The sequence below is a fragment of the Dromiciops gliroides genome, chromosome 2 (assembly GCF_019393635.1).
Source record: "Dromiciops gliroides isolate mDroGli1 chromosome 2, mDroGli1.pri, whole genome shotgun sequence".
Taxonomy (NCBI): Eukaryota; Metazoa; Chordata; class Mammalia; order Microbiotheria; family Microbiotheriidae; genus Dromiciops; species Dromiciops gliroides.
The window spans coordinates 439596670-439623026 of NC_057862.1; the positions used below are offsets into that span (position 1 = coordinate 439596670).

Below are 26357 nucleotides of genomic sequence, written 5' to 3' on the forward strand. Positions count from 1 at the left end.
TCCATTTCTCTTTGCTTTATTGTAATGCGCATTTAAAGGATGACATGGCAGTTTAAAGTCCAATACCATTTTTATAGAACAGAATAACCAGTCACTGAAATTTCCAAATCCTTAAAACACCACAAAAAACAGGTCAAGAAAATTAAAGATACAGTCTCCCTTTCTCTTGGATAGCATGTGTAAAAACATCTGCAACTAATAGAGAAAGAGCTGTTTTCTTTGATGTACAATGAAGGTCACATTTGACCACTCTATTACAGCATTCTTTAAACTGGCTCTGGAATCCACTTTTTGACTGCTTATGGGAATTCCTTCAAACTTTCCTCCGGAGGAACAACACAGGTTTGAAAGTGAGGTGACTACTACTCTAATCTTAAAAAGGGAGAATGCACCTTAAAATTTTACTTTCTGGATTAGATAAGAAAGGCAAATTCATTCACACTTATTAAGATATTGCACAATTATTACAATCATAACATAAATTCTTCACCTACCAGAGGAATGTCACAAAGTCTGGACTGGAAAAAAAAAAGCAGCAATGTTATCCTCAAGACCAAAAGATGGGGGGGAAATAAAAATAAAAACCAAAAAACAACTTTGTAAAATTCAAGAGCTAAGGCAAAACCACAGCAACAAAAGCTAAAGCCAATTTTAAAAGGCATGGCTCTTCTATAGCATTCTGGTTTTGGGAACACTGGAAGCCAGAGGTGCCACAAGTGGTGGTTCAATTACTTGAACTCCTCCAGTTTGTTCTTCCTCCAAGATGCCTTCAGAAAGCTGCTACTTATGTCTTCAAAGTATAAAAGTCGGTCTATGGAGAGTAATAGTCACCTATGTAAAAGTCTCCTTGACTGCCTTTAAACTATACTTTTTCATCTCAGCTCAATATACCAATTTTGATTTTGTGGAGAACAGATGCCAAACAAGTAGAAGTGTTTTCCTATCACCATGGGATTGGTATCAAGATAGACCACGAACCCCCCCCCCTTACCCCCATGATCACTTAATCCAAAAGGACAAGATGTACTAATAAGAGCAAATAATTCCCCTGGAGAATGTAATATCCTTACCAGGCACTGAAATAGAATTATGACTTATTTCACCCAGGTCATTAAAAAGACTTCCAATGGCAAAAGTTTCTCAATGTCCAACAAGAGATTTTATTCCTCTTCCTAACTATTACTCTTTTTGGACAGAAGAAATGCGAGTTTCACCCTGTTTTAAAAACACACACAAATTTCTAAACTGAAAGTTGACTTGTTTTATTACCAGCCTATTCATACATGCCTTTGAAATGCTATTTGAACAAACACTTACAGCAGTACTCGGTGACTGCCAACCATACCTCCTGGAGCTGTGAGCTTCAGGAATACTTTCTTGCTAGAAAAATTTCACTTTCATAAAGTTGTGCTTCGCTGAGGTATGGGTTAAAAATATTCCCCTTCATGAACTGAATTTGACTTACACAAATCCTAGAAATATGAAATAGTTACGGATGGGCCTAAATATTAACATAAGCACAAAAGGATAAAGAAATGGAATGTTAAAACAAAAAGAACATGCAAGAGATTTTTGTCATCTAAAAGTCTATCTTGATATAGGAAGATGATTGATAAAATCCAACAATAAGAGAGCATACAGAAAGCCAAAATGTCTATGGATCACTTGAGGTGATACCTTCCAACAATTTAGATGACCCAATCCATTGAGTGACTTCTGTTGACATAAATACTGCTACCATCATACTATATATATATATGTGTGTGGGTATATATATATATACATATACATATATATGTGTATATATATATATATACACACACATATACACACACATACTGCTAAGTCAAGAAAGGGGAAAAAATTTTCATATTTAAGTTAGACAACGATGCTTTCAGATTACATGCACTACCGTTTCAAAAATCCGCAGATGACAAGTGACAGAGGTAAAAGTTGATGCAAAAAGATTAACGGACAATCAATCAAATTATTTCATGTTAACATGCAATTAAACTGTGGAGTCTTCAGAATACAATGACAGGATGGATGAAAAAAAGTCTAGGCATTCCTAAAAGAGCAGAGAATCTTGGCCATCATGACAAAATTCCTATCATCAAAATACAGATCTCTTTTGTTAAGATCTATTTTGTTCCTTGTCTAAAAGAGGTCTCCATGTAGAAGAATACAGAGGAGGTGGAAAGAAGTAATATTTCAGTTAAACTACTACATTTAAACCGAATAAAATTCCCATATGGACAAGTAAAATAGCTCACTAGAAGATTCAATAACTGCAGACATAGGAGACACTCATAAAAGGAAAAACCATTAGAAAAATAAAAGAAAATTAAAATAAAAATAAAAACATGCAGGGTTAAATGTTAACTTGAAACCAGGAAATATGGTGTGGTGACAAGCAATGGTGCCAACTTCAAATATGCAAAGTATAATTTTTCCATCTTCAAATGCTGACACTGCCTAGGTGACCAAGATATAGTACAATTATGATGTGAAAGAAATATCCCCACACACACTATTCCCCTGCCCCCCAAAAAGAATCCTTCTTTGTGGTTTTTGACCAAATTTTTCAATACCAAAAAGTTAACATGAACAAACTTGTGTAGATAATAAATATCACCCCCCTAGGGAGTGTAAAAATTCTATGAAAGTCAGTTAAAGGTTTAAAAAGGTGTCACATTTTCTGAGGAGGATTTTCATCCATGGCACCATGATTAGAGGTTCAGGTGAGTTCCAAAACTGATTAAAGAAAAAAAAAAAGCTACATTAACACTGAAACAGTAAAGAAAATTTGTAGGATGCCTAGAGAAAAGCACAGTGATATATTTGGGATAATAAAAATCTGCTTCTCTGGTACATTTCCCTATAAAATTATTCTTTTTGGGCAATTTTGTTATAATAAAGAACACACCTATCTTCTCTTAGGCTTTTTCAAGATTACATCTTTTCAGTCTGACCATAATGAAGCAAAGATGGGGTGATGGAAACCCCAAATCACAATTAATTTCTTACACCCAGAGCAAGCAGCTAGGAACCAAAAGAAAGCAGAGGTTATTCTAATGACTAGCTACACAACAAATAAAGTGAAACTAGTTTTGGAGCCAGAATGGAGATTAAAAATAACATTTATATTTGGATCCAAAGTGGTCTGCCATTTTATTTGATGGTATTTTATTTTTGCTCCTTTCATTTTGATATTGTCCCAGTTGAATTCCTTTATGGTATTAACACTGATTTAAAGTTCAAATCGATGGAAGTGACAGTGGTAAAAAGATCTCAGTATTTTGAGGTACTGTGAGAAATGCTAAGGGAAAAAGTTACTAATTGGAGAGTTCATGTTAGCAAGTTAGAGTAGAAAGGTAAAAAGGAATGACAGAAGAATACTCTTTAGTAATAATGTTTTAAGTTGAGTTGCTTTGCATTATAAATATTATCAACCTGAGGGATTTGAACAATGGACATATACATCTGAAATGGTAAGAGACAGAAAAAAGGCAACAGTGACTATCTGGCCATCCAAATAGGGGCAGGATGGCCAACAGTCAGTGTTGGCATGATATTGCTTTCTATATTGTTCAGTTTTCCAACTCTAGGAATTCCTTCTAGAGAACAATGAAAAAAATTCAAAACCCTTTAAACTTAAAAGGCATTTCAATTTAAAAAGACATTTCATAGAAGATCAAAAACATTTCACATAATTTCATCCAGTCCTAACAATTCAGGAAGATGCTTTATTTAATGTCATTTCAATGAATGTCTTTCATTTTGCATTCAAAGAACTGAAGTTCTTTCTGTTGCCCCTTGTCCTGTCCTGGACTCTAACACATCATTAGAATGAAGGCTGCACAAGAAATTCTAGAAAAAATTGCACATGCAGTACGGGGCCACAAGAACGTGCTTGCACTTGAACTGGAAGTTTCTGGGGCAGGACACCTGAAGAAAATCATCTGGCTTCAAATGGTGACTCAAGGAAGTTCAGGTGCCTGCAAAGAGCTTTGATGACTGGAGAGCAATGGCCGTGCTGAATCACCTAAGAGAATCTCACTTTGCTTCATGGGTTATTTTTGTCTCAGGTAAAACAGATATAAGGAGAAATGAAGACTAAGCACAAGATGATCTATAACCTTCAGGGAGCTTCTCTCCTCCAGTGGCCAAGACTGGGTCTACCAGTTCTGGTTGTCCCATCCTTCGTCAGAGGATGTTGTTGCTTTGGCTGCCTTCTTTGGGGCCTTGGTAGTTTTGCCCTCCCCTCCAGCACTTTCCCAGTTGGTTTCCCAGTTCTCCCAGCTGTCGCTGTTATTACTGTTTTTGTTGTTGGAGACAGTTCCTGAGCCCCAGATATCCCAGCTATCTGAGCTCTTCTTCTCTGTGGAATTGTCTGCATATGTCCAGCTGTCACTGCTAGGTGATTTATGGGTCTTGGGGAGATCTGAGTTTCCAAAAGTTTCCCAGAAATTCTGATCCATAGCATTGTTCTGGTAGTGTCCTCCTCCACTGTTCTGGTAACTATCACCCTCAGGTGGTCTTTTAAAGAGAAAGAGGAAAAAAAGCCTAAATACCATTTTTTTTTGAAAATTAGAAAATAAGCACATCAGTATTTCAGTCAAACTCCTGTTTATCTAGAATGTTTGGAGAAAGAATGCTCTAGTTAAATTGAAAATTATTATGTATGCCATGTGATGATCAGCAATTTTCAAAGAACAAGCTATAACAACACTAAATATGTTTTTTAATCTTTTGGAAAAAAGATTTAGAAGCCACTTCAAGATCTTTCAGTACTCCAAGGTCATAGTTCTGAATGTTATTATTGAATACCACTAAGAAACAAATATTCTGGCTATCAGTCTTTTATTTAAAAAAAAATTATGGGTAAATCGAAGTTCATATTTTGAAAGAAAGATAAGCCACATATTGGGATGGAACTAAAGTTAAGACATTCAACCTTAAATTTTGTTATTTTAGAGAAAAGAACTAGAAATGACTCCAGGTCCCTTCAATCAAGTCCTGAGCTCTATACAAAGAGAACAAACTCTGATGGGCTACAATACATATGCAAAGTTGGTGTTCAATTTTTGCATGGACACCTTTCCTCTTTCTGAAACAGAGAACGAGTCTGAATCAAACTCTTACATAGTGAGGTGCTTTGCAGTTGATCATTTACTTGCCCACTGCAAATAGAGATAAACTGTTTTCAAAATATCCAAACAGCAAGTTTTTGAAGAAAGCAAACTTAGCATTCCATACAATTTATAAAGGGAGCTCTTGTTCAGAGAGCAGCAATCTGATCATTGGTATTATTTCTTGTTTTAGAAGCTCAGTAATCATCTGGATTACTGGATCATATTTCTACATTAGAAATGTAATTTTTTATTTTGTTCAATATGGCTTTGGAATATCAAGGTCAAAATAAAAAGGCAGCAAGTTGGGCATTCCAGCTACAAAGCCTAAGAAAATACTAGTACATGTGCACAAACAGCTCTCCCATTCAATAAAGTATTTGCTTTTTGATGGACCTATTTATTGTCCATCCTTATAAAGGTACTAAACCAGGACACAATGGATGTCAATTACTTCTATGGCCAGAATTTTTTTTTTTTAACTTTGGAATCTGTCATGACCATTCTGTTGTTTATAGATTGTCTTTTACCTTTCTTTGTATCCCTAGTGCTTAGTACAGTGCTGGGCACACAAGCAGGCAAATTTATGAATAAATGCTTATTGAATGACTACACAAAAGAGAAAGACAAAGACAAAGAGGCAAAAACAAAGAACACTGGAAATCAAATAGTAAATATATTCTTTTCCTTGTACATCTTCAAGCAGAGGTTGCATGACCACTTACTGGGTATGTTAATAAGGATTCTTTTTTGTTTGGCTTCAACTAGATGGTCACTAAGGTCCTTTCTAAATCTTAATCTGTGATTCAATGAAATATATTTGTGGCCTTTACAATAAATTGTTTAATTTGTAATTATTTATTTCTTCGATAATTCAGAACATTCATAAGGCTCATTAGTATAGCTGTCACTGTCACTGAAATAAATATTAACCCTTCCACACCTTAGTAGATATTTGATCCTCATGAGTTTCTGTGGCTAAAAACAAAATAACCAGCAGGCAGACAATTTTCTGGTGATAAGAGACTCTGCACTTAGCTAGAATGATCTTCAGACAATAGACACATCCTGCTTGAAGCTTTCCCAGCTTAATAGCAACTGCCAGAGCCTGCATTCCATAGGTATAGCCTTTCAAGAATCCAGAGTAACCTCTGTGCCAGAGAGATATTAGAGGACTTTAAAAGAGGAGATAGAAGGAAAATAAAAGGAGGCAGAAGAGAGATAGGAATACCTTTCTGAGGGTTCATCTGTTTTTCCTGAAAAGAAGGTAGTGACATCTCTCCATCCTTTACTGCCAACCCCCTGAACCTGGAAAAAATGACAGACTTTGTCACGTCTAAACTCCTCTTGAACACTACAATAATGGTTAATAATCAGAAAACAAATTAAACCCTAAACAAAAAACAGCAAATAGAATAATGTACAAAGTATATTTCAGATCTTTTTTTTTTAAACTTTTAAGTGCTTTTCACATTGTTCTTAAGATCAATCAGCATCATCACCTAATGGTCATTAGGGCCTTCTACTGGGGATAAGGATAGATTCTACTCTTGAAAATTTCACATACAGGGGCAGCTAGGTGGCTCAGTGGATAGAGCACCGGCCTTGGAGTCAGGAGTACCTGAGTTCAAATCCAGCCTCAGACCCTTGACACTTACTAGCTGTGTGACCCTGGGCAAGTCACTTAAACCCCAATTGCCTCACCAAAAACAAAACAAAACAAAATTTAAAAAGTAACACAGATGAGGGCAGCTAGGTGGTGCAGTGGATAAAGCACTGGCCCTGGATTCAGGAAGACCTGAGTTCAAATCTGGCCTCAGACACTTGACACTTACTAGCCGTGTGACCTTGGGCAAGTCACTTAACCCTCATTGCCCTGCAAAAAAACAAACAAAAAACCCCAAAACAAAAAAGCTAAGTATCAATTTTAGTGATAAGTATATTCTGTGTTCTCTCAAAAATGATAACTCATAAATGGCATATATGGCAATTACCACTAAAACAAATCCAGGTTCATTTAAGGAACTTTTACTAGGTGCCTACCAAGTGCAAGGTCCTACGCTAGGCAGATGAAGGTTAAAATTATATATATATATATATATATGAAATGTCTGCTAACTGTGAAGGGGTTTTAGTGAATTAAGCAAAGTAGCTCACAATCCCTAACTATTCCAGATAAATTGCAGTAGCTTACTTCAATAATCTCTCTTAAATATCACCTTTAATTCCACAGTAGTAAAATATAGGAGAAAATTAGCAAGTAATTCAATTTCCAGAAAGGAACTAAACATTTATAAACAGCTACTACGTTAAGCTAAATGCTTTATGTGACCCTGGGCAAGTCACTTAACCCCAATTGCCTCCCCAAAAAAGTAATAATAATAAGCTAAATGCTTTACAATCACCACCACCACCATCTCATTTGAACCTCATGACAACCCTGAGAGGCAAGTGCTATTATCTTGAGTTTACACTTGAGGAAACTAAAGCAAACAGAAGTTAAGTGACTTGCCCAGGGTCACACAGCTAGGGAGTAATCTGAGGTCACATTTGAACTCAGGTTTTCCTGAATCTAAGCCCAACACCACTGCACTACTAACTGCCTCAAAGAACAAAACAGGAGAATTGTAAAGAAAAGTACAATAGAGCATGCAAAGAAAAAATCATTAAAAATGAGTCTATCAGGAAGTCAGCTTTCCTAGCTTAAGAATGAAAATAAATGGTAGTTGATTTTAGCTACAGACATTAAAAATGAAATTTGTGACTTGACGATCTATTCACTTTAATAAAATGGAAACACTGTCAAAACTTCCAAATAACTATGGCAACATCTGATACCAATCATTCAACGGTTAGCCTTTGCTAATAAACATTTGCAAATGCCACATGCTTCCTTTAAAAGGACAAACTGTTAAACAGAATATTCCACAGGAGAGAGGGGATCCTTTGCTGGGAAACAGAACAATATACACACATCCTCATTATTGATTTTAAGTTAATAATTTACCCTTTTGAACTTAAAGTTATCCAAAGTGACAGGTACTTTAGTAAAACCCTGCAAGGCACATCCCAAATGGATAGTTAGAGCACTTACCACATACCACCAAATCAATGGCAGCAAGATAAGAACAGGAAGAAAAGAGGCAAACAGATGTTAATAACCTTTAAAAGTTTACATATTTAGTTTAAGCTGTCTCCATACTCCTGAAGTACACAGAAACTAGTATCACTCGATAGCCCACCAGGTACTTTGACAAACAACACCTCACAGGCATGAAGCAGATGTCACGGTGTCAATGTTGCTCCTCCTGAATTAGCAGAGGAGGAACTAAACAGTCAAAATGAGTAACAAGAAATGACATTATTTCTTTCTTTCAGGAGGAAGAAAAGCTTAAATTGCTTTAAGTCTTTAATAGTGCAAAACAGGATATGGAGACTGGCTTAACATTTGTGCCTGATTGTTGACAGGCAAGACCATTCCCTACCTTGGTTGCCAAATGAGATACCCCACTGGACACATCATCAAAAATCTTTCCCTCTTTCACCTATTCGAATCAAAATGTCAGCAATTAGTTATGAAACAAAATAGCAAAAAATGCTTTCTGCTAACCTTGAAAAAGGAAGAGACCAAATGAAAAAACAATTAAAATGTATGGACAAACTCCCCAAATTGTACTATCACTATTTTAGAAGTGCTTTTTAAGCAAAAAAGGGCGAAAAGGGAGATGCCTCTAAACCACCTTTCAATTTTCTTATTCAGATTACATTAAGAATTTTGGCTTATGCATTAATGAAACATACCACAGTTAAATCTTTCAATTTTGGCATGAAAATCTTGTTTTTAATTCTTTAAATGCTACTGGTTTTGCAGAAAGGCAGATTTAGCTCCTGTCATAGAGGAAAAGAACTACCATACACTTCAGATGAGAACATAACTTGGTGAACTTTGAGGGAATTTTTGCTACCTCAAAAGGTTTTTGTTTCCTTCCCAAGAAAAATGAAGAGTCATCTACAGATGAATGGTTTGATTTTCTACCTCGGTTATTCTGATCCTACTTTCTTTGGAGGATGAGAGATAATTCATATCTGTGTAGGGTTCTGTCTCAACTTTAAACTATTTTTTAAAGTACAGGCTGACACCTATGATGTCGACATCATCACAACCGAGTAGCTAGTATGGTGGATAGGGTACCTAACATGGAATCAGGAAGACCTAGGTTCAAATCTTGCCTCTGACTGATACCACCTACATGATGAAAGGCAAGTCATTTTAACTGCTCTGAGCCAGTTTTGTCATCTATAAAATGATGGCGTTAGACAAGATGGCTTTCTAAGGAACCTTCCAACAGCTAGCACAGCTCCACTACCATCTTACCATGTCTTTTTCTCTTCTCTTTTACTTGTTTTTCCTCTTTCTCATTCTCCCTTTTTGTCCTTCTCCCTTCCTTTTCCAGTAGTCTATCAGAGGTATTCTGACTCCAAAATATTGCTGAGTCCTACTGGTGGTAGGTACTCAAGATTAGAGTTAACCACTGCTGATCCTGATTTAAATGATCTGCATAACCCATCACTACGGCCTGCTTTGTTGTCTCAATTTTAACAATTTCCCACACAGAGCTGACACTAAATGGCACCAATTTGTACAATTATTTACAGGTGTCATTCATAGGTTAAATTTTGTATCTCATTTAACCTTGACTGGAACAGTCATGATATTATCAGGCATAAAATGAAGAAAAATGAAGGCTTGCATCAGAATACTTAAAGGCAATACAAACAGAAGATGGAAATGTTGTTGTCACAGAACACCCCCCCCTACCCCCAACCTTTGCTGCTACAAGCATTTAATGGAAATGAACACATAACTGGTCCAAAGTAGAAATGATACATATAAATATATTTAGCTACCATGAAGCTAGACACTTGTGAAAGGAGGATTGATAAAAGTTATTTTCTTATAGAATGATGATTGTCTAAGTTCTTTACTGGTTGCCAAAGTTACCTTTTCCTGTGCAGGTTTGAGAACATTTTCATTTAAACTGTGACCTAACTCTGAAGCCTATTTAAAATAAAGCAAACAAAAAGAAGTCAGTTATATTTTCCTTTATAAATACAGCCAAACATTCACTGCTTTCAAGAAGGTGGTATGTAGGAATTACCAACAACACAGCAAAGACTCAAGCACAGCGTTACAAAAGCAATGGATGAGTAGCTAAGCAGTTATGAGTATGCCAAAATACTCTGAAAAATGACAATAATCCCAACTGATTCTCTTGCCCCATAAAGCTTAAACAAGATACATATGAATTAGCTGGGGAGCAAGCTACTCATCCTAAGCCCATAAAGATGGCCTCTCTGGTTAAGCATTCAAGCTAAAGAGATATACACATGCACCGATATACAAAGATTTATGTAGACATTTAACATCCCCACCCATTCAAGGCATTTTTGTTATTAACTCTGAACTATGCTTCCAACCTTTCCTGTCAATTATCCTGATTATCATCAGCCACAGGTCTTACTTTCCATCCAGGAAATATGCTGCTTCTTAAACACTTAAGTATGGCTTCCCTGTGTTGCAGGCAAGTACATCTAATAATAGTTTCAAATTCCTTGTTACTAGGCAATAACAGAAATCATACCCATGTCAAAGGACATCAGTAATGTTTTATAACTTATGCATTCTTTTTTCTGTAAGAATATGAAAATACTGTGGGAGGAAATAAATTTTGTACTTTCTATTTTGTGCCTTTCATTGAGGAAGAAAACCAAAGGCCATATAAACTGTATGCCCCAAATAAATAGTGTCATCATTAAAATAGAGTTGGTTTTGAGGAAGTGGAAACAAAAGGGATAAAGGAGCAAATGGTAATTGTTATGAAAAGTATAGCCTGGGGGCAGCTAGGTGGTACAGTGGATAAAGCACTGGCCTTGGATTCAGGAGGACCTGAGCTCAAATCCAGACTCAGACACTTGACACTTAACTAGCTGTGTGACCTGGGCAAGTCACTTAACCCTCATTGCCCTGAAAAAAAAAAAAGAAAGAAAAAGAAAAGTATAGCTTCATTCATGCCTGAAAAAAGCAACAATTCCAGTATTTGAATCTTCTATCCTGCTTCTCAAATGAAGTGCTTGTGAGGCCTTCAAATTGGCTTTCAGAACAAAAAAGATTTAAGTCGGGGGCAGCTAGGTGGCACAGTGAATAAAGCATTGGCCTTGGATTCAGGAGGACCTGAGTTCAAATCCAGCCTCAGACACTTGCCATTAGCTGTGTGACCCTGGGCAAGTCACTTAACCCTCATTGCCCTAAAAAAAAAAAATTTAAGTCGGTCTAATTTTAAGCAGTTCCAATAAAAAAACTTTAGAACTAAAGGGCACCAGCAATGATAGGGAAATAAAATGAGCCACCTTTTAGTATATACTAAGAAACCACTGAAGAAGGGAAGAGATGCTCACCAAGAACCCAGTACTACAAAAGGAGAATTGCCAAATGACAGTATCCAGGAATTAGTTGATAATTGTAGAAAGGCCTCTTAGAGAGCACTTGCATTTTTAAAAAGTCTTTTCTTTTATTCAAGGGCTATATAAGTTGATATGTAGCTTTTATTTTTTAAAAATAAATTATTTGGGAATTAAATTCAAAATATGGGAGCTTTGAAAAATGAGTCCAGCGATCCAAATCTAATGGAAAGAGCACTGGACTTGAGATTAGAAAACCTACATTCAAATACTAGCTCTGCTATTTAATACCTGTGTAATCTTAGGTAAGTAATTTCATCTTTCTGATCTGAGTTTCCAAATCTTCTGATTCTATGACGTAGCACAAAGGTAAATCAAACTACTTCACTAAACTATAACTCAATAACTAAGTTTCCAAAAGGCCTTCGAGAGGTTGTCCCACAAAACATTGAGGCTAGCTTGTTTACAACAGGCCACCTGAGTGCTAGTCAAAGTATACATATCATACAAACGTCCCATGTAAAAGTGCTACCACCAAATGGCACAACAACTGTGAGCGATTACTCCCCAGATCAAACAGTGACCACTGCCACAGATTCAATTTACTAAGTACTCATGAGGGCAGGCTACTTATATAAACACAGCATGATAGTGCAAAATTATTTTGCCTAGGCTAAAACATACAAACGGTGCACACAACAGCATTTAAGAATGAACAAAAATTGCAAAAAAGCTAATGAAGAACAGTCCACAGCCCAACAGCAATAAGCACATACTCAGCACAAACAGTGGTAAGGGCCCATGCACAAGAATGTATGTGAGGGCTTTACCGGCTCTGGTTGCTGCTTGTAGCCCCAAAACTTGACCCAAGTAAGGGGGCAGAGAAGAAAAAGAGAGCAAGGAAAATAGAAGCAGCATTTAGCAAAAACTGGAAGCACTTCACAAGCATGTTAGTTAAAGTGGTACAATCCATTTCTATTTACATCATCTATTGATAATGTGAACTTCCTTCAGTGGACATGAAATTGTGATAAGATTTATTTTTACTGGCAGTTAAATATGGCTGCTGAAACGAAATACATTTCTAGTTATAGTTAATAAATGGATTTTAGCTGCCAGCTATGCCAAGATTCAGAATGAGAGTGTTGTCAGAAAACAATATGTATGCACACTCTTGCTAATAGAACACTTTATAAAATGTGTTTTGTAATTGGAAATCTTTAATTGTGCCATATTCCCATAATTATAAGGCAGTAGGGGGAGCTATGGTCTATGCAAATAGTATTTACCTCATTCAAAAACCAGGAGACAAATATCTGACTAAATTTTGGGTCCTATACCTGCCACACACTCAAGCAGTGCAGAATTTTGTCATTTCTCACAGTCCACTATGAAGTTTTAATGGAAAATAACAATGCTGGTGATGAATGTAAACTGTCTTAACCAAACTCTTCAATTTGGGGGAGTGGGAAGAGGGGCTGGGTTAAAAAATGTCAAGAATAATAAAAATAAATGGAATAGAACAGACTGAGATTAAAAATCCATGGCAAAATTAATCTGTTAGGATACAATTTCTCTCTTCAAATCTACTCTCATTACAAAAAGAGGCACATTATTCCAAGAAACACTTCAATAGCATAAGTTTAGCCTGGCTTTTTGTGTCTGAATTTTCAAGTGCTCTGTCTGAATCAGAACTCAGTATAATTTGCTTGACTGCCCATGTGTTTTAACTGAACTGCAAGAGTGTGCACTGTTGTACCTTTACAGATGAAGTTTAACTCCATAAAAGTCTTAAAATTCTTCCACTTTATTCCATGTGGGGTTAATTTATAGTTCATGCAATGCCTGAAGCACATGCAGTCTTTTAAAATACTAGCTTATAGGACTTCATAAAATTATAGAAGGAAGTTTAAAGAGCAGACTTTCTGATGTTCTGTATCCTCATAAACTATGATGTCTTTTATTTTTAAAAAGATTTTTAAATGGCTCTAAATATTTATCTTCTAAGTTTTAAGATAATTTTATTTCAATCACTTGTGAACATAAGGTTTATTAATTATTCAGTTTTATAGTAGACATCAGTCCATCAATTATGCATTTACTGGAGAGCAAAAGGGAGGTATAATCACCTATTATTGGGAATGGTCTCCAAAATGAGATTTATTAAACTAAACTCTGAAGTAGGACTAGTGAGGTTGTGAATAAATTATGTCTGAAAAGAATGGCAACAGCTATTATAAATAATGATGGGGTCTGACATACCCATTTTAATACACTGAATGTTACTTTAAAAGAATTAGAAAAGCACCAGAAAATTATTCAAGATGTACAAGCTATTATTTTATTATCTTATTACCTTTTGACTTGCTTGGGATCCAAATTTTGTAGCCTGTAAAAAATATACAAGATCTTCATTAATCAAGCACCACATATATCAACAGGATCCCTTTTTAAAGTTTAGCTATTAAAATTTCAGTTTCAAAATAGTGTCACAACATAAAATTCAGATCTGCAACTTCAGCAGTAGCCCCATTCTGGGTATCTCTAAATCAGAATTTCTTATAGATTAGCCTACAGAATTTTGTTCTGTGTGATATGAAAAACTATAAATAAAAAAGTTTATTATTATTAAAAAAAAAAAGAGTGCACCAGAATTCTAGGCAAGAGATAAGGTACTGGGCAGCTAAGTGGCGCAGTGGATAGAGCTCTGGCCCTGGATTCAGGAGGACCTGAGTTCAAATCCAGCCTCAGACAGTTGACACTTACTAGCTGTGTGATCCTAGGTAAGTCACTTAATCCCCCCCCCCCCAAATAGATAAGGGACTAAACTAAGATCAGAGCTGAATAAATAGGAGGAATCAATTACTAAAGAAGTTGTGGAGGTAGAAATGGCAAGATATGGCAAATAATTGTATATGTAAGGTATGGGAGAATGAGAAGACAAGTAAAATGCCACAGTGATAAACTTAGGAAAATGGAAGAATGGTAGTAACTGTGAGAAGTTGGATGGGTTTGGGGGAATGAATTATGTTTGGGACATGTTGAATTTAAATGTCTCTGGGAAATCCAATTTATGTTTGTTGGTACTATAGGACTAAGGGATAGACTATGGCTGAATTTGTAGATCTTATAGTCAAATGCATAAGTGACAATTAGACTTATGAGGTCACCACAGGGGTGAGGGAAGAAAGATGGAGAAAGTATATGTGTGTAAATATCTTTTATATTTCAAATCTGCAGCTACACACACATACATAAAAAGAACGAGAGAGTTCCAGACAGCAAATGTCCCAGGACAAAGTCATAGAGAATAGCAATAAATTAAAGCATATGATATGGAAAATGAACTAAACAAGGAAGAGTGAAAAGGAGCCAGTCAGACTAGTAGGTAGAGAAGCAGGAAAGAGTAGTCACAAAAAACTAGAATGAGTGGTAAACTGTCAAATGCAGCTGAGAAGTCAAAAAGAATAACCCACACAGGGGGCAGCTAGGTGGTGCAGTGAATAAAGCACTGGCCCTGGATTCAGGAGGACCTGATTTCAAATCAGGCCATAGACACTTGACACTTACTAGCTGTGTGGCCCTGGGCAAGTCAATTATCCCTCACTGCCCCACAAAATTAAAAACAAAAACAAGAATGACTGACAAGATTATCAGATCTGGCATAATCATCCCTGGTTGTCAACAAAACTTTAGCTGTTCATCCTGAAAGGGACATTTCAGTTCAATTTGTATAACAGACACTCCTTTGATTTGTTTTGAAAACTGGCACATACTCCAAATGAAAAGGCACATAAGAACTCAGAAAATTATAATTAAATTAACTCTTTTTTTTTTGGGGGGGGGGACAGGGCTATGGAGGTTAAGTGACTTGCCCAGGGTCACAAAGCTAGTAAGTATCAAGTGTCTGAGGCCGGATTTGAACTCAGGTCCTCCTGAATCCAGGGCCAGTGCTTTATCCACTGCACCACCTAGCTGCCCCTAAATTAATTCTCAAAGAAAAATACTCCAGTACACAGATTTGCAAGTAATTTCAAACATTCAAGGAACACAATTAATTCCAATACTATACAAACTATCTGCATTAATAAGAAGTATCCTTCCAGTCTCTTTCTATGATACAAATATGGTCTTGATACCCAAACTGTAGAGAAAGAAACTATAGTTTATTAGTAAAAAGGAACAACAATATATATTTTTTAAATTATACATTATGACCAGGTTCAATTTATACAATTAGACTGAGCTCCTTGACAGCAGGGACTCTGTATTTCCATTGCTTAGCACAATACCTGGCCTTTAAACTGAAACCACAAGGGTTCTCACCAATTGGCCAAATAAGAGTCAGCCCAAGTCTCACTTGCTCATTGTTTGAGTTTGATGGCTCAGTGTGTATAAATAGCAATTGCTTCCATTCTGGCCAGAAATTCTGAGGGTCTTTCCCTCCCAGATGGGATCTTCTCCTGAGAAGTCAAACTAGGCCATCTTTTGCCTCAATTCTTACCTAGTCTTCAATCACTAAATGGGTGTTGCCTCAGGCAAACTGAGACCTGGGAAAGACCTTAGCTTAAAAAGGCCACAGACTCCCACTGCATCTGGGGCCATCACCAGTCATCCAGACCTGTCTTGCCACTGGATTCCAATAACTCTGGAGAAGAAAGTGAGGCTGATGACTTTACACAGCCCTGGTCTCACTTAAATCCAATTCACTTGAAGGCAAAACATCACCTTCCTGATGTCATTTGTCCTCTTGAAGAAGAAAGGACAAACAACAACAGTGCTTAGCACAGTACCTGGCAAATAAGCCACTTAATAAATGCTTACTGACTTGAACAAAAATGTAGGGTTGGTTCAGCAAAGGAAGATAATATATGAATCGTGTTAATAATATAATAAAAACCATATGCTATCAATAGATGTTAAAAAGGCTTTTTGACAAAATCAACATTCAGTCCTATTAAAAATTCTAGAAATTATAATAAACGAACCTTTTCTGAGTAGTTTTTATCTAAACTGAGCCAAGACCAGACATAATATATAAGAGAAAAGTTACAAAACTTTTCCGATAAAAACAAGGATGCCCATTATCATTAGTACTATATTAAAATATTAGATAAATGCTAGCCAGAGATATAGACTAGAAAGAGGAATGAGGGAATAAGACCTGGCAAAGAAAAAACAAAATTAGTCACTTTTTGAAGATGACAAAAAGTATTTAGAGAACCAAGATAATCAACTAAAAATTAAAATAATTCCACAAATAAATAATAAATATCCCTATATATAACCAGTAAAACCCAGCAAGAAAAGCCAGAAAGAGAAATTTCATTCAAAATAACTACAGAAGATAAAAAATACTTGTGAGTATAGCTTCTAAGATTCATCCATGGATTATGTGAATCTAACTACAAAACAGTCTTTACAGAAATGAAAGAAGACCTAAACAACTGTAGAAACATTCATTGCTCCTGGGTAGGTTAAGTCAATATAACAAAAATGGACAAAACTAGCTAAATTAATTTACTTATTAAATACCAAATCCCCAGAATAAAGAACTAGAAAAAAAATGAAATTCATAGAGGAACAAAATGTCAAGAATTCAAGGGAAATACTGAAAAAGATCAAATGAAAATATGCAGTAAGAAAGAGTCTTATAGTACCATACCTCAAACTATACTACAAAGTACTAATCATTAAAACAATTTGGTACTGGTTAAAAAAAGAGATGCTGAAGAGGACAGTTTCAGAGAAAACTGGGAAGACCTTTATGAACTAATGCATAATGAATTGAGAAAAAGTAAAACAATTTCTAAAACACTAACAGTAGTATAGGGAAAAACAATTTTGTAAGACTTTCGAATTCTGATCAATATAACAACAAAACCACAAGAGCAAAAGAATGAAGATGAAACATGTCATTAACCTCCTAACAGAGAAGTGATGGACTTAAAATGCAGACATGTATGTCTGGATGTAGTTAATGTAGAAATGTGTTTTGACAGACTATGTAGATAGGTGCTGAGGGATTTCTTTTTCAGGTATAAAAGAATCATAATCAATCAATTAGTAAGAATCTATCTTAAAGGGGGCAGCTAGAAGGTACAGTGGATAAAGCACCGACCCTAGATTCAGAAGGACCTGAGTTCAAATCAGCCTCAGATACTTGACACTTGCTGTGTATGTGTGACCCTGGGCAAGTCACTTAACCCTCATTGCCCCACCAAAAAAAAAAAAAAAAAAAGAATCTATCTTAGACTATGGTTGGAGTACTAAGTTCATTTTTGCTGACCACATTATAAAAAGGATACTGAGATAAACAGATACTTCTAGAGAAGGGTAACCTCCAGGATGGTGAGAAAACTGGAATCGTGGAACATAAGGAAATATTCAAGGAAGAAGAGAAGACTGTACACAGCAGCAGCAACACTGTATGATGATCAGCTTAGATACTTAGCTCTTCTCAGCAACACAATGATCCAAGACAATTTTTTTTTTTTTTTTTTGCAGGGCAATGGGGGTTAAGTGACTTGCCCAGAGTCACACAGCTAGTAAGTGTCAAGTGTCTGAGGCCAGATTTGAACTCAGGTACTCCTGAATCCAGGGCCAGTGCTCTATCCATTGCGCCACCTAGCCGCCCCCGATCCAAGACAATTCTAAAAGACTCATGATGGAAAATGCTCTCCACATCAAGAAAAAGATACAAAAGATCCATAGAGTTTGAATGCATGTGGATGCATACTATTTTCACTTTGTTTTCTTTCTTGAGGTTTTTCCCTTTTGTTCTGATTCTTCTTTCACAACATGACTAATGTGGAAATATGTTTACTATGACTGTACATATGTACCTTCTATCAGACTGGTTGCTATCTTGGCGAGTAGGGAAGGAAGAGAAGGAAGGAGAAAAATTTGGAACTCAAAATATTATAAAAATGAATGTTAAAAACTATCCTTACATGTAATTGGAAAGAAAAATATTAAGATTGAAAAGAAATTATGCGTACAAAAGAAAAAGAAATATCCAAGGAGGGATATTTAGTATGGAGGAGACTTAAGAAGTATTTGATCTAAGGGGCAGCTACGTGGCACAGTGGATAAAGCACCAGCTTTGGATTCAGGAGGACCTGAGTTCAAATCCAGCCTCAAACACTTGACACTTACTAGCTGTGTGACCCTGGGCAAGTCACTTAACCCTCATTGCCCCGGGGGTGGGTGGGGGGAAGTATTTGATCTTCAACTATTTCAAGAGTTGTCTTATAGAAGAATTGGAATTATTCTGCTTGGCCTCAAAGGATGAAAATAAAAGAAATGAAATGGGAAGAAACTGTAGAGGTTTAAGCTTTAAGAGTGATATAAGAAAAAACTTCATAACAATGAGAACTATCCAATAGTATAATCGGCTTCTTTGGCAGGCAGTTAGAAGCTGGACAGACCATCTGCTGAGACATTTTAGAGACAATTCCTACTACAGTACAACTTGTAGGAGAAGTCTTTTTGTGTCTTTTTCATTTTCGAGGTTTTAGGATTCAACTCGCACATGCACACACACATTTATAGCAAAACAAACATTAATATTTACTTAATTACATGGAATAGACTAAGAGAGATGAAGCTGGAATTATTACAGTTATATTTTTAGTCCTATTTGATTTTCAACCAAAAAATCCAGGTTTCTGTCTCATTCTTATATTAACACCTTCTATTAATACTACAATAACAAATCCCACAATTTCAGGATACACACACACATACACATACACACTGCAATTTAGACTACTGTGTCTCATACCTACACAATCTTTTAAAAAATATTTCAGGACATCTTAAATCTGTGAATACTATTACATTTCCTTACAGGCTATTTATAAGAGTAATAAATCAGACTGAAGTTAGGCAGTCACATGCCATTTATTACAACATGTGTGACCTTGGGAAAATCATTTTGCCTTTTTGGTACTCAGTTTGATCAGCTGTAAAATGAGGAGGCTGAAAGGCACAGGGAAGGGAAAAGCACGTATACAGCACCTGCCATGTGCCAGGTACTATGCTAAGAGTTTTAGAAATATTATTCTTTTTGATCATCATAACAATTCTGGGAGGTAGGTGCTACTATTTCCCCGTTTTACAGTTGAGGAAACTGAGGCAGATAAGTTAAGTGACTTATACAGTTAGTGAGTGGAGCTGAACTCAGGTTTTCTCCACTCCAGGTTGAGCACTCTACCTATTGAGCCACCTAGCCATCCAAATGGGGTGGAACAGATGACCTCAAAGGGTCCTTTCAAATATAAACCTATGATCACAAAATCACAGAATCTGAGATTTGAAAGGGACCTTAGTGGCCATCTAGTCTATCCTATAATCAAAAGGAATCCAATATGACAAATCTGACAAGAGAGACAACTTGAGAGAAAATTAGTTATTTCACAAACTTAACCTTTATACCTACCTAATATAGTTGTGAGGAAAGTATTTTGCAAATCCTATTATTATTAGTCTAAGTTTTTAATCCACTGTGAAAGCTGGAGCTAATGTACAGGTCAAACTTTGAGAACTACACTAAGTTGTAAATTCACTAAGTTCTACGTGTATAAGGATGGTTAATCTTTTTTTTTCCCCCCAGGGTCACACAGCTAGTAAGTGTCAAGTTTCTGAGGCTGTATTTGAACTCAGGTCCTCCTGAATCCAAGGGCCAGTATTTTATCCACTGCACCACCTAGCTGCCCCCTCAGGATGGTTAATCTTGAATGTATTTTATTCTCTGCACTGCAGGAAATAAAATTTTTATTTGGTAAAAGTTTAGAATAGTTGCAATTAAATAAAAAAAACAACAACTCACAATGTCATCTAAGGACACAGACTCAAGCTAATCATTTCACCCTTGTTCTAAAAGGAGCTAAGTGAGCTCTATATAAACTAGTTTTAAAATAGTTTGGTTGTTGTTTACTTACACCTTCTTTAGCTGCTGAAGCAAACTTGCTTGCTCCAGTTGTAAAACTGCTCCAGCCCTAAAAGAAATATTAGAAAATTACTATACAATTAGTCAAATACATCAAGAATATCCTCTTATTTATATTTTTTAAATCGTAAAAGCAGCTACAAAGAACTACACGTAACAGCACTTCATGTTTATGTTATTCAATTATATACCCTAACATGAAGTAAATTGATTATTTCATTGGCTAGATTGGACAGCATGTTTGCCATTTGTTTTTAGCTTTGTTTCAAAATGAGAACTTTTCAAAATTACAGCTACAAAAGAACTCTCCCTCCTCTGAAGTTCTATAAAACTTACTGTCCAAGCCAATCATTTGTGACTTAGTACATGCTAATTTGTTAGCAAGTCCTCTGTAAAAAGTTGAACTGAATTCAAGTTTCTTGAGAGCAGAGATCAATCTTGGAAACCTTCACATGTCTCACTACATGTATTGGAGCATTTTGCACATAGTAAGCACTCAAAAATGTGCTCATTAAAAATTATGACAGTGAAGTACAATTGTGCATGATACACTGGTTCAGGATCAGGATTAGGAAGGAGCTAAGAAGTAAACATAATCTCTAATAGAGAATAGGGATAAACCAAATTTTAGTCTTAGAAAGTTTTTAGCTTTCTGGAGGGGGTTTATAAAAAGGAGAAAAAATAAGCATTCTGACTCTGGCCAACTTTGTCACAATCTTTCACTAAAGTTATCAAACCACTTCAATAGAGTCTACAGTTAAAAGACATGAGGAAATAGGCACTTTTGAATAATTTTATAAAACTTCCTATCTTAGACAAGAACAATGGAGATAATACCCCTCTATTCTACAAAATGTGCACATCCTGACAAATTAAGTGGTACAATTAGTGCTTACAAAATTTGTCCTGTGAGTCTAGGTAAAGAACTTTATTTGTGAAAGATGTCAGTTGGTTAAACCAACAACAGATCACTGACAAAACATGCTCATCAATATGGAGAAAAATCTTGATAAACTAATATAATGAGCTCAACCTAAGACAATGAACCTATTAAGGGGAAATCTGAAGTCCTACACTTGGGTAACTAAAAAAAAAAATCAACACAAGAATAGGATAAAGGATGTATAATTAGAAAAAACTCAATGTGAAAAAGTCCTAGATATTTTAATATACTCACTTCATAGTTAGGAGTATGAAAACTCAGGTCAAATACACTACATAATGTTGGTACCATAAAATAAAAGTGAAAGCACACACCTTTACTTTCTGCGAATCAGGAAAACAGTTAATGTACTACTTTCAAATATGACTATATTATTAGGTGGTTTTGCTTGACTATTTCAGGGGAATGTACCATGTGTTGGTGGGGTATTTGGAAACATCATGTTGAAACAAGATGTATAGATATTTTTTGTAAGAAATCAGTATGACATGTAACCAAAAAAGTATATTTAATCTTAGGCTGTCTTAACAAAACAGTATTCAGAATGAAGGAAATGGCCAGGTATTGTAGTACACACAGGTATTGCTATCCCTGCCACTACTGAAAACACAAGTGGATGAGTTGAGTTCTGAACCACAATCAGTTAAACCAAGTAGGTATTCCTACTAAGTCCTATACTAATATGGTGAGCTGTGGGGAACAGAGGGCCACCAAGCTGCTGAAGGATGGGTAAACTGGTCCAGGTCAGAAAAATGGAGCAGATTAAAACTCTATGCTGTTCTGCAGTGGGATTGGCCTGTGAGTAGTTGCTGCATTTCCAGCCTGAGTGGAGAAGGAGGGAGGGAGGAGAAAGAGGAAGGAGGAAGGAAAGGAGGAAGGGGAGAGTGATGATCTTGCTGTATGCTGTCTAGGTACGACTGTCTTCAGTTCTTTCTGTATACCATATTTTAGGACAAGTAGCAGGAAAACTGGAATAGTGACATGATTAGGAACCAACTATGTTATTTGAAGATCAACAGATAACACTAGCGATGATTAGCCTGAAGAAGACAAAACTCTAGAGCAGGGTGGGAATGACAGCATGAAAAGATTTGGATTTTGATGTGCTTGGCAGAGAAGGTCAGAAAAAGGAGCAATGGGTGGAGGCTGCAAAATGGTAGATCTTGGCTGAATATAAGGACAAAAACCCTAGCACTAAGTGTTCTCCAAAAGTAGAATGCACAGCCTTGGGAGCTAAAGTTCCTTAACACTATGTCTTTATGCAAAAGCTGGATATCCACTTGCCAGATGTAGATAGCATCTTGTCTGGGTATAGACTAAATTAAGAGGATCACAAGTTCCTGAGAACTTCAACTCTGAGATAATTATAATTCAATGTAGCTTTTGCAGTTTGGGGCATGTACAATTTCCCAGAAGAAAAAACAAAACAAAACAGAAAATCATAGAGGTAACCAGACCATTAGCCTTCTCCCTTTCCTTCAAGGTTGTAAAACTTTTATTGGTAAGAATTTTAAGCCAATATATATTTGAGCTGTTTAAAATCTTAAATGTTCTAGCCCTAAGACATCTTATTCCATTCCAAAGGGATGAAAAAAAAACAAGGTTCTTTAAATATGAAAAGGGATATAAATACCTTTGTTATTGAAAAAAAATCCAGAGAATAAGAGAAAAACAATCTAGAGGATGGTGTCTTTAATGACTAAACAAATAAGCTTTTGTCAGTAACCTTACTATTCTACTTCCCTAGAGAAGGTCCATTGCTCTCTATGGCTCCAAGTTTAAGATGGAGCTGAAGTGGAAGCATATATGAAAATTAGGCATTTAAACAATAAGTTTACTTGGAGAAAAAGAATCTTAAAAATCACATTTCCATTTTGGGGTGAGAAGTTATGTCAATGTTCATTTTTTTTTTCAGTGAGGCAATTGGGGTTGTGACTTGCCCAGGGTCACACAGCTAGTAAGTGTTAAGTGTCTGAGGCTGGATCTGAACTCAGGCACTCTGGACTCCAGGGCCGGTGCTCTATCCACTGCGCCATCTAGCTGCCCCCAAATGTTCATTTTTAAGTACTGCATGATTCTTATACTCTGCATTTCTGACTTGTATGGTTACTAAGTTAATACTAAATAATACTGAATAGTAATATTAACAAGAGCTTATATTGATACAACAATGTTTTGTGTACATTACCTCAGGAGTTTCCAATGATTCACTTATATTTCTACTGCCTTTATGTTTGGTCTAGACCTATGATTTTATCAGGATAGGGAGCTTCCCAGTGAAGAAAACTCCTTTTACCAAAGCAGATCAGCAACTACCTACTCTACAACTTAGTCTTTGTGACAGTTGTCTAGGCCAGTGAGAAGTGAAGTGACTTTCCCAGGGTCACACAGTTACTATGGATAGATAGGGAGAGAGAGAGGGGGACAGGAAAGGAGGGAGGGGGAGAGAGGGAGAAAGAGAGAAGACAGATAAACAGATAGATAAACAGAAAGATATATAGGTATCTCAGTGGTGGGATCTGAACTGACTGTGACTAGTTCTCTATCCACTATATACTTGCCTGTCCACATATCTGCTTCTGATAGGACAGCCAAAAAATTCATTGCCTAATGGCTAACCTACTGGGAATGTACTGCTCTGTATTTAGTTAGGTTTGTCCTTTAACAGCAGACATAGTTTGAGGCCTTGCTAGATTGGTAGAGCTGACCAAAGTTTATGTGCTATTGGCAATGCCTTGAGAACCCAGTCACCTTATAATTAAGCACTGGAATAAAACTTTGTAGAGGATAACATAAAATGATTAATCTCAGAATAACTATAACCTTGCATTAGCATACTTCTTGTCCACAGAAATGAAATTTCTATCTCTTCTACAGCCAGTAAACATGCCGATACCAGGGCATCAGTGCAGTCAGCTTTCAGTCTTACAGCTCAAACATAGTCCTCTGTGAGGTCTTCAGACAATACAAAAAACCAAAAATATCATTTTCATTTTGGAAGCACCTTGTGCTTTTAGAAGAAAAGGTACCATGTAAATTTTTAAACATTTGTTTTTTTAAAAAGTAATGTCTTGAAGTGCCAAACAAAAAACCTGTTTTTTAACTATATAGTTTAAGTTTCATTAAGAAAGTCAAATTCTTTTGAAGGTAAGGATGAATGTATCTAAATAGTAAAGGAAAGAACTATTCTTGGTCCAATGACTTTTGATTGAGAAGCACAGCACTGAACAGATCCTTCTTTCTACCTTGAGATTCTTGTCTCTTCATTTCCTTTATTTTATTCTACATAAGGAAAGAACACATTATTACAAGTCTCCAAAACATAGGCTCCAGGAGAGAATTTCCTTACCGAATACAGTGATGACATGGCATTATTGAGAAAGTCATCATCTTTTTTCTGAGGGGGTACTGTGTTACCAAACCCAACGTAGCGATTCTCTTGGCCTCTAAACCATTAAACACAAACAAATTAGTTGAACAAATTTTTTCTATAAGAAGGAAATACTATCACCTCTCAGTCTATCACATAATTACATGTCCTGAAAAAAAAAAAAAGAGAGAGAGAGAATTTGCTAGTGCTGAAAGAACTATTTTTACTGGAAACAGAATGGTGAACAAATACTGTTTGAGCTTTCCAAACACTCTTCAGTCAATGAACCTTGGCCTGTACAATAATACCACCAATGAAACCCATACTCAATCTTTTGCTATCAGCTGTCAAATGGAGAACACTGCTTCTCTAGTAGCATATAAATAACTTTTTTGGGGGGGCATTTATTATGAAGAGAACTCTACCAAATATTTCTACTATCCTTAGGAATCCTCTATCCATGTGGAAGAACTGAAAGAACCAAAGTTCTAAATAATGAAATAGCTAATATGGTCTACTAAAATTTGCTTGCAAGTCATTACAATTGCTAGAAGAATAATTATAGCCTTTTAAAAACTAAAGTAACCACTACACTGAAGACTAATTTTAAAATATATCAAAACAGTATCTTGTCCATAACCAAAACCTGCATAAGGCTTGGACTTTTTGAACTCTGCCCAGGATAAAATATCCCTTCAAAACATACCAAAAGTACTATATTCCTGACCTATTCATAAGAAAGCTCTCAGGATATAGATTAAATTAAAATAAGATAACTATGTATTTGTTATTATTCATGAAGTCTCACCCTTGATATGAGTTGATATCATCATTCAACCAGTCTTCAAAAGCTTTGTCTGAAGAGGCAGCTGTATTTTGGGATTGACCAGAAGTACTGAAAATCAAGGATTAAAACTTAATGAAAGCAAATCTTGGTACAAAGAACATACTTAGTTTGCCTTCAACAATTTATGGGTCTGTAATAAAACTAATGTGAATACTCCTTCCACTTCCACAGATCACAACATTCTCTAAGCCTTAGCAAATGGTCTCCATCAAAGGCCATGCTAGAAAAATTCAATGCTTAGCCAACTTTCTGGTGCTAAGCCTCCCCATACTAAGTTTGGCAGGTCCTTGGACGAGAAATATACACTTTGTAATCATACCTGTACTCAAAGCTCTAGAGCTGTGAAGAGTCTGTCAGAATTTATGCCCAACCAGCATAGCCCTTGAGAACTCAGGGTCACCTCTATGCCATGATGTAACATCAGAGCAGCACTTAAGTGGAGGTACAAAGAACATAACAGAACAAAACAGTCTCGACCAGTGAGACTGGAAATGTTAGTCAATGCAAAGGATGTGGCTTTGCATCATGCCTGTCATTTCAGGTATGATTTGCTCTGGACCAAGATGACTTAAATTCCTTGTTTGAAATAAAGTTTGAGAAAAAGATGAAAGCAAGTAAGGTGATCCATTCCAATACTATGCAAATTAAACAGC

General features: G+C 36.1%; 1 protein-coding gene across 7 annotated transcripts in view; it reads right to left on the bottom strand.

Moving 5' to 3' along the window:
• Window positions 1-26357, bottom strand: part of ARFGAP1 (ADP ribosylation factor GTPase activating protein 1) — a 34816-nt gene continuing 8459 nt past the window's right edge. For 2 of the 7 annotated variants that reach the window (XM_043982185.1, XM_043982184.1), the window contains exons 6-14: window positions 25666-25752; window positions 24837-24933; window positions 20537-20593; window positions 13948-13980; window positions 12422-12451; window positions 10135-10191; window positions 8618-8677; window positions 6364-6440; window positions 1-4539 (exon numbers count right to left, since the gene is read on the bottom strand). In XM_043982185.1, the coding sequence (XP_043838120.1) occupies window positions 4179-4539; window positions 6364-6440; window positions 8618-8677; window positions 10135-10191; window positions 12422-12451; window positions 13948-13980; window positions 20537-20593; window positions 24837-24933; window positions 25666-25752 (859 nt within the window). In that variant the 3' untranslated portion in view covers window positions 1-4178. The remainder of the gene's footprint in view (window positions 4540-6363; window positions 6441-8617; window positions 8678-10134; window positions 10192-12421; window positions 12452-13947; window positions 13981-20536; window positions 20594-24836; window positions 24934-25665; window positions 25753-26357) is intronic. The other 5 variants (XM_043982187.1, XM_043982190.1, XM_043982186.1 and 2 more) reach the window with 4 other exon arrangements.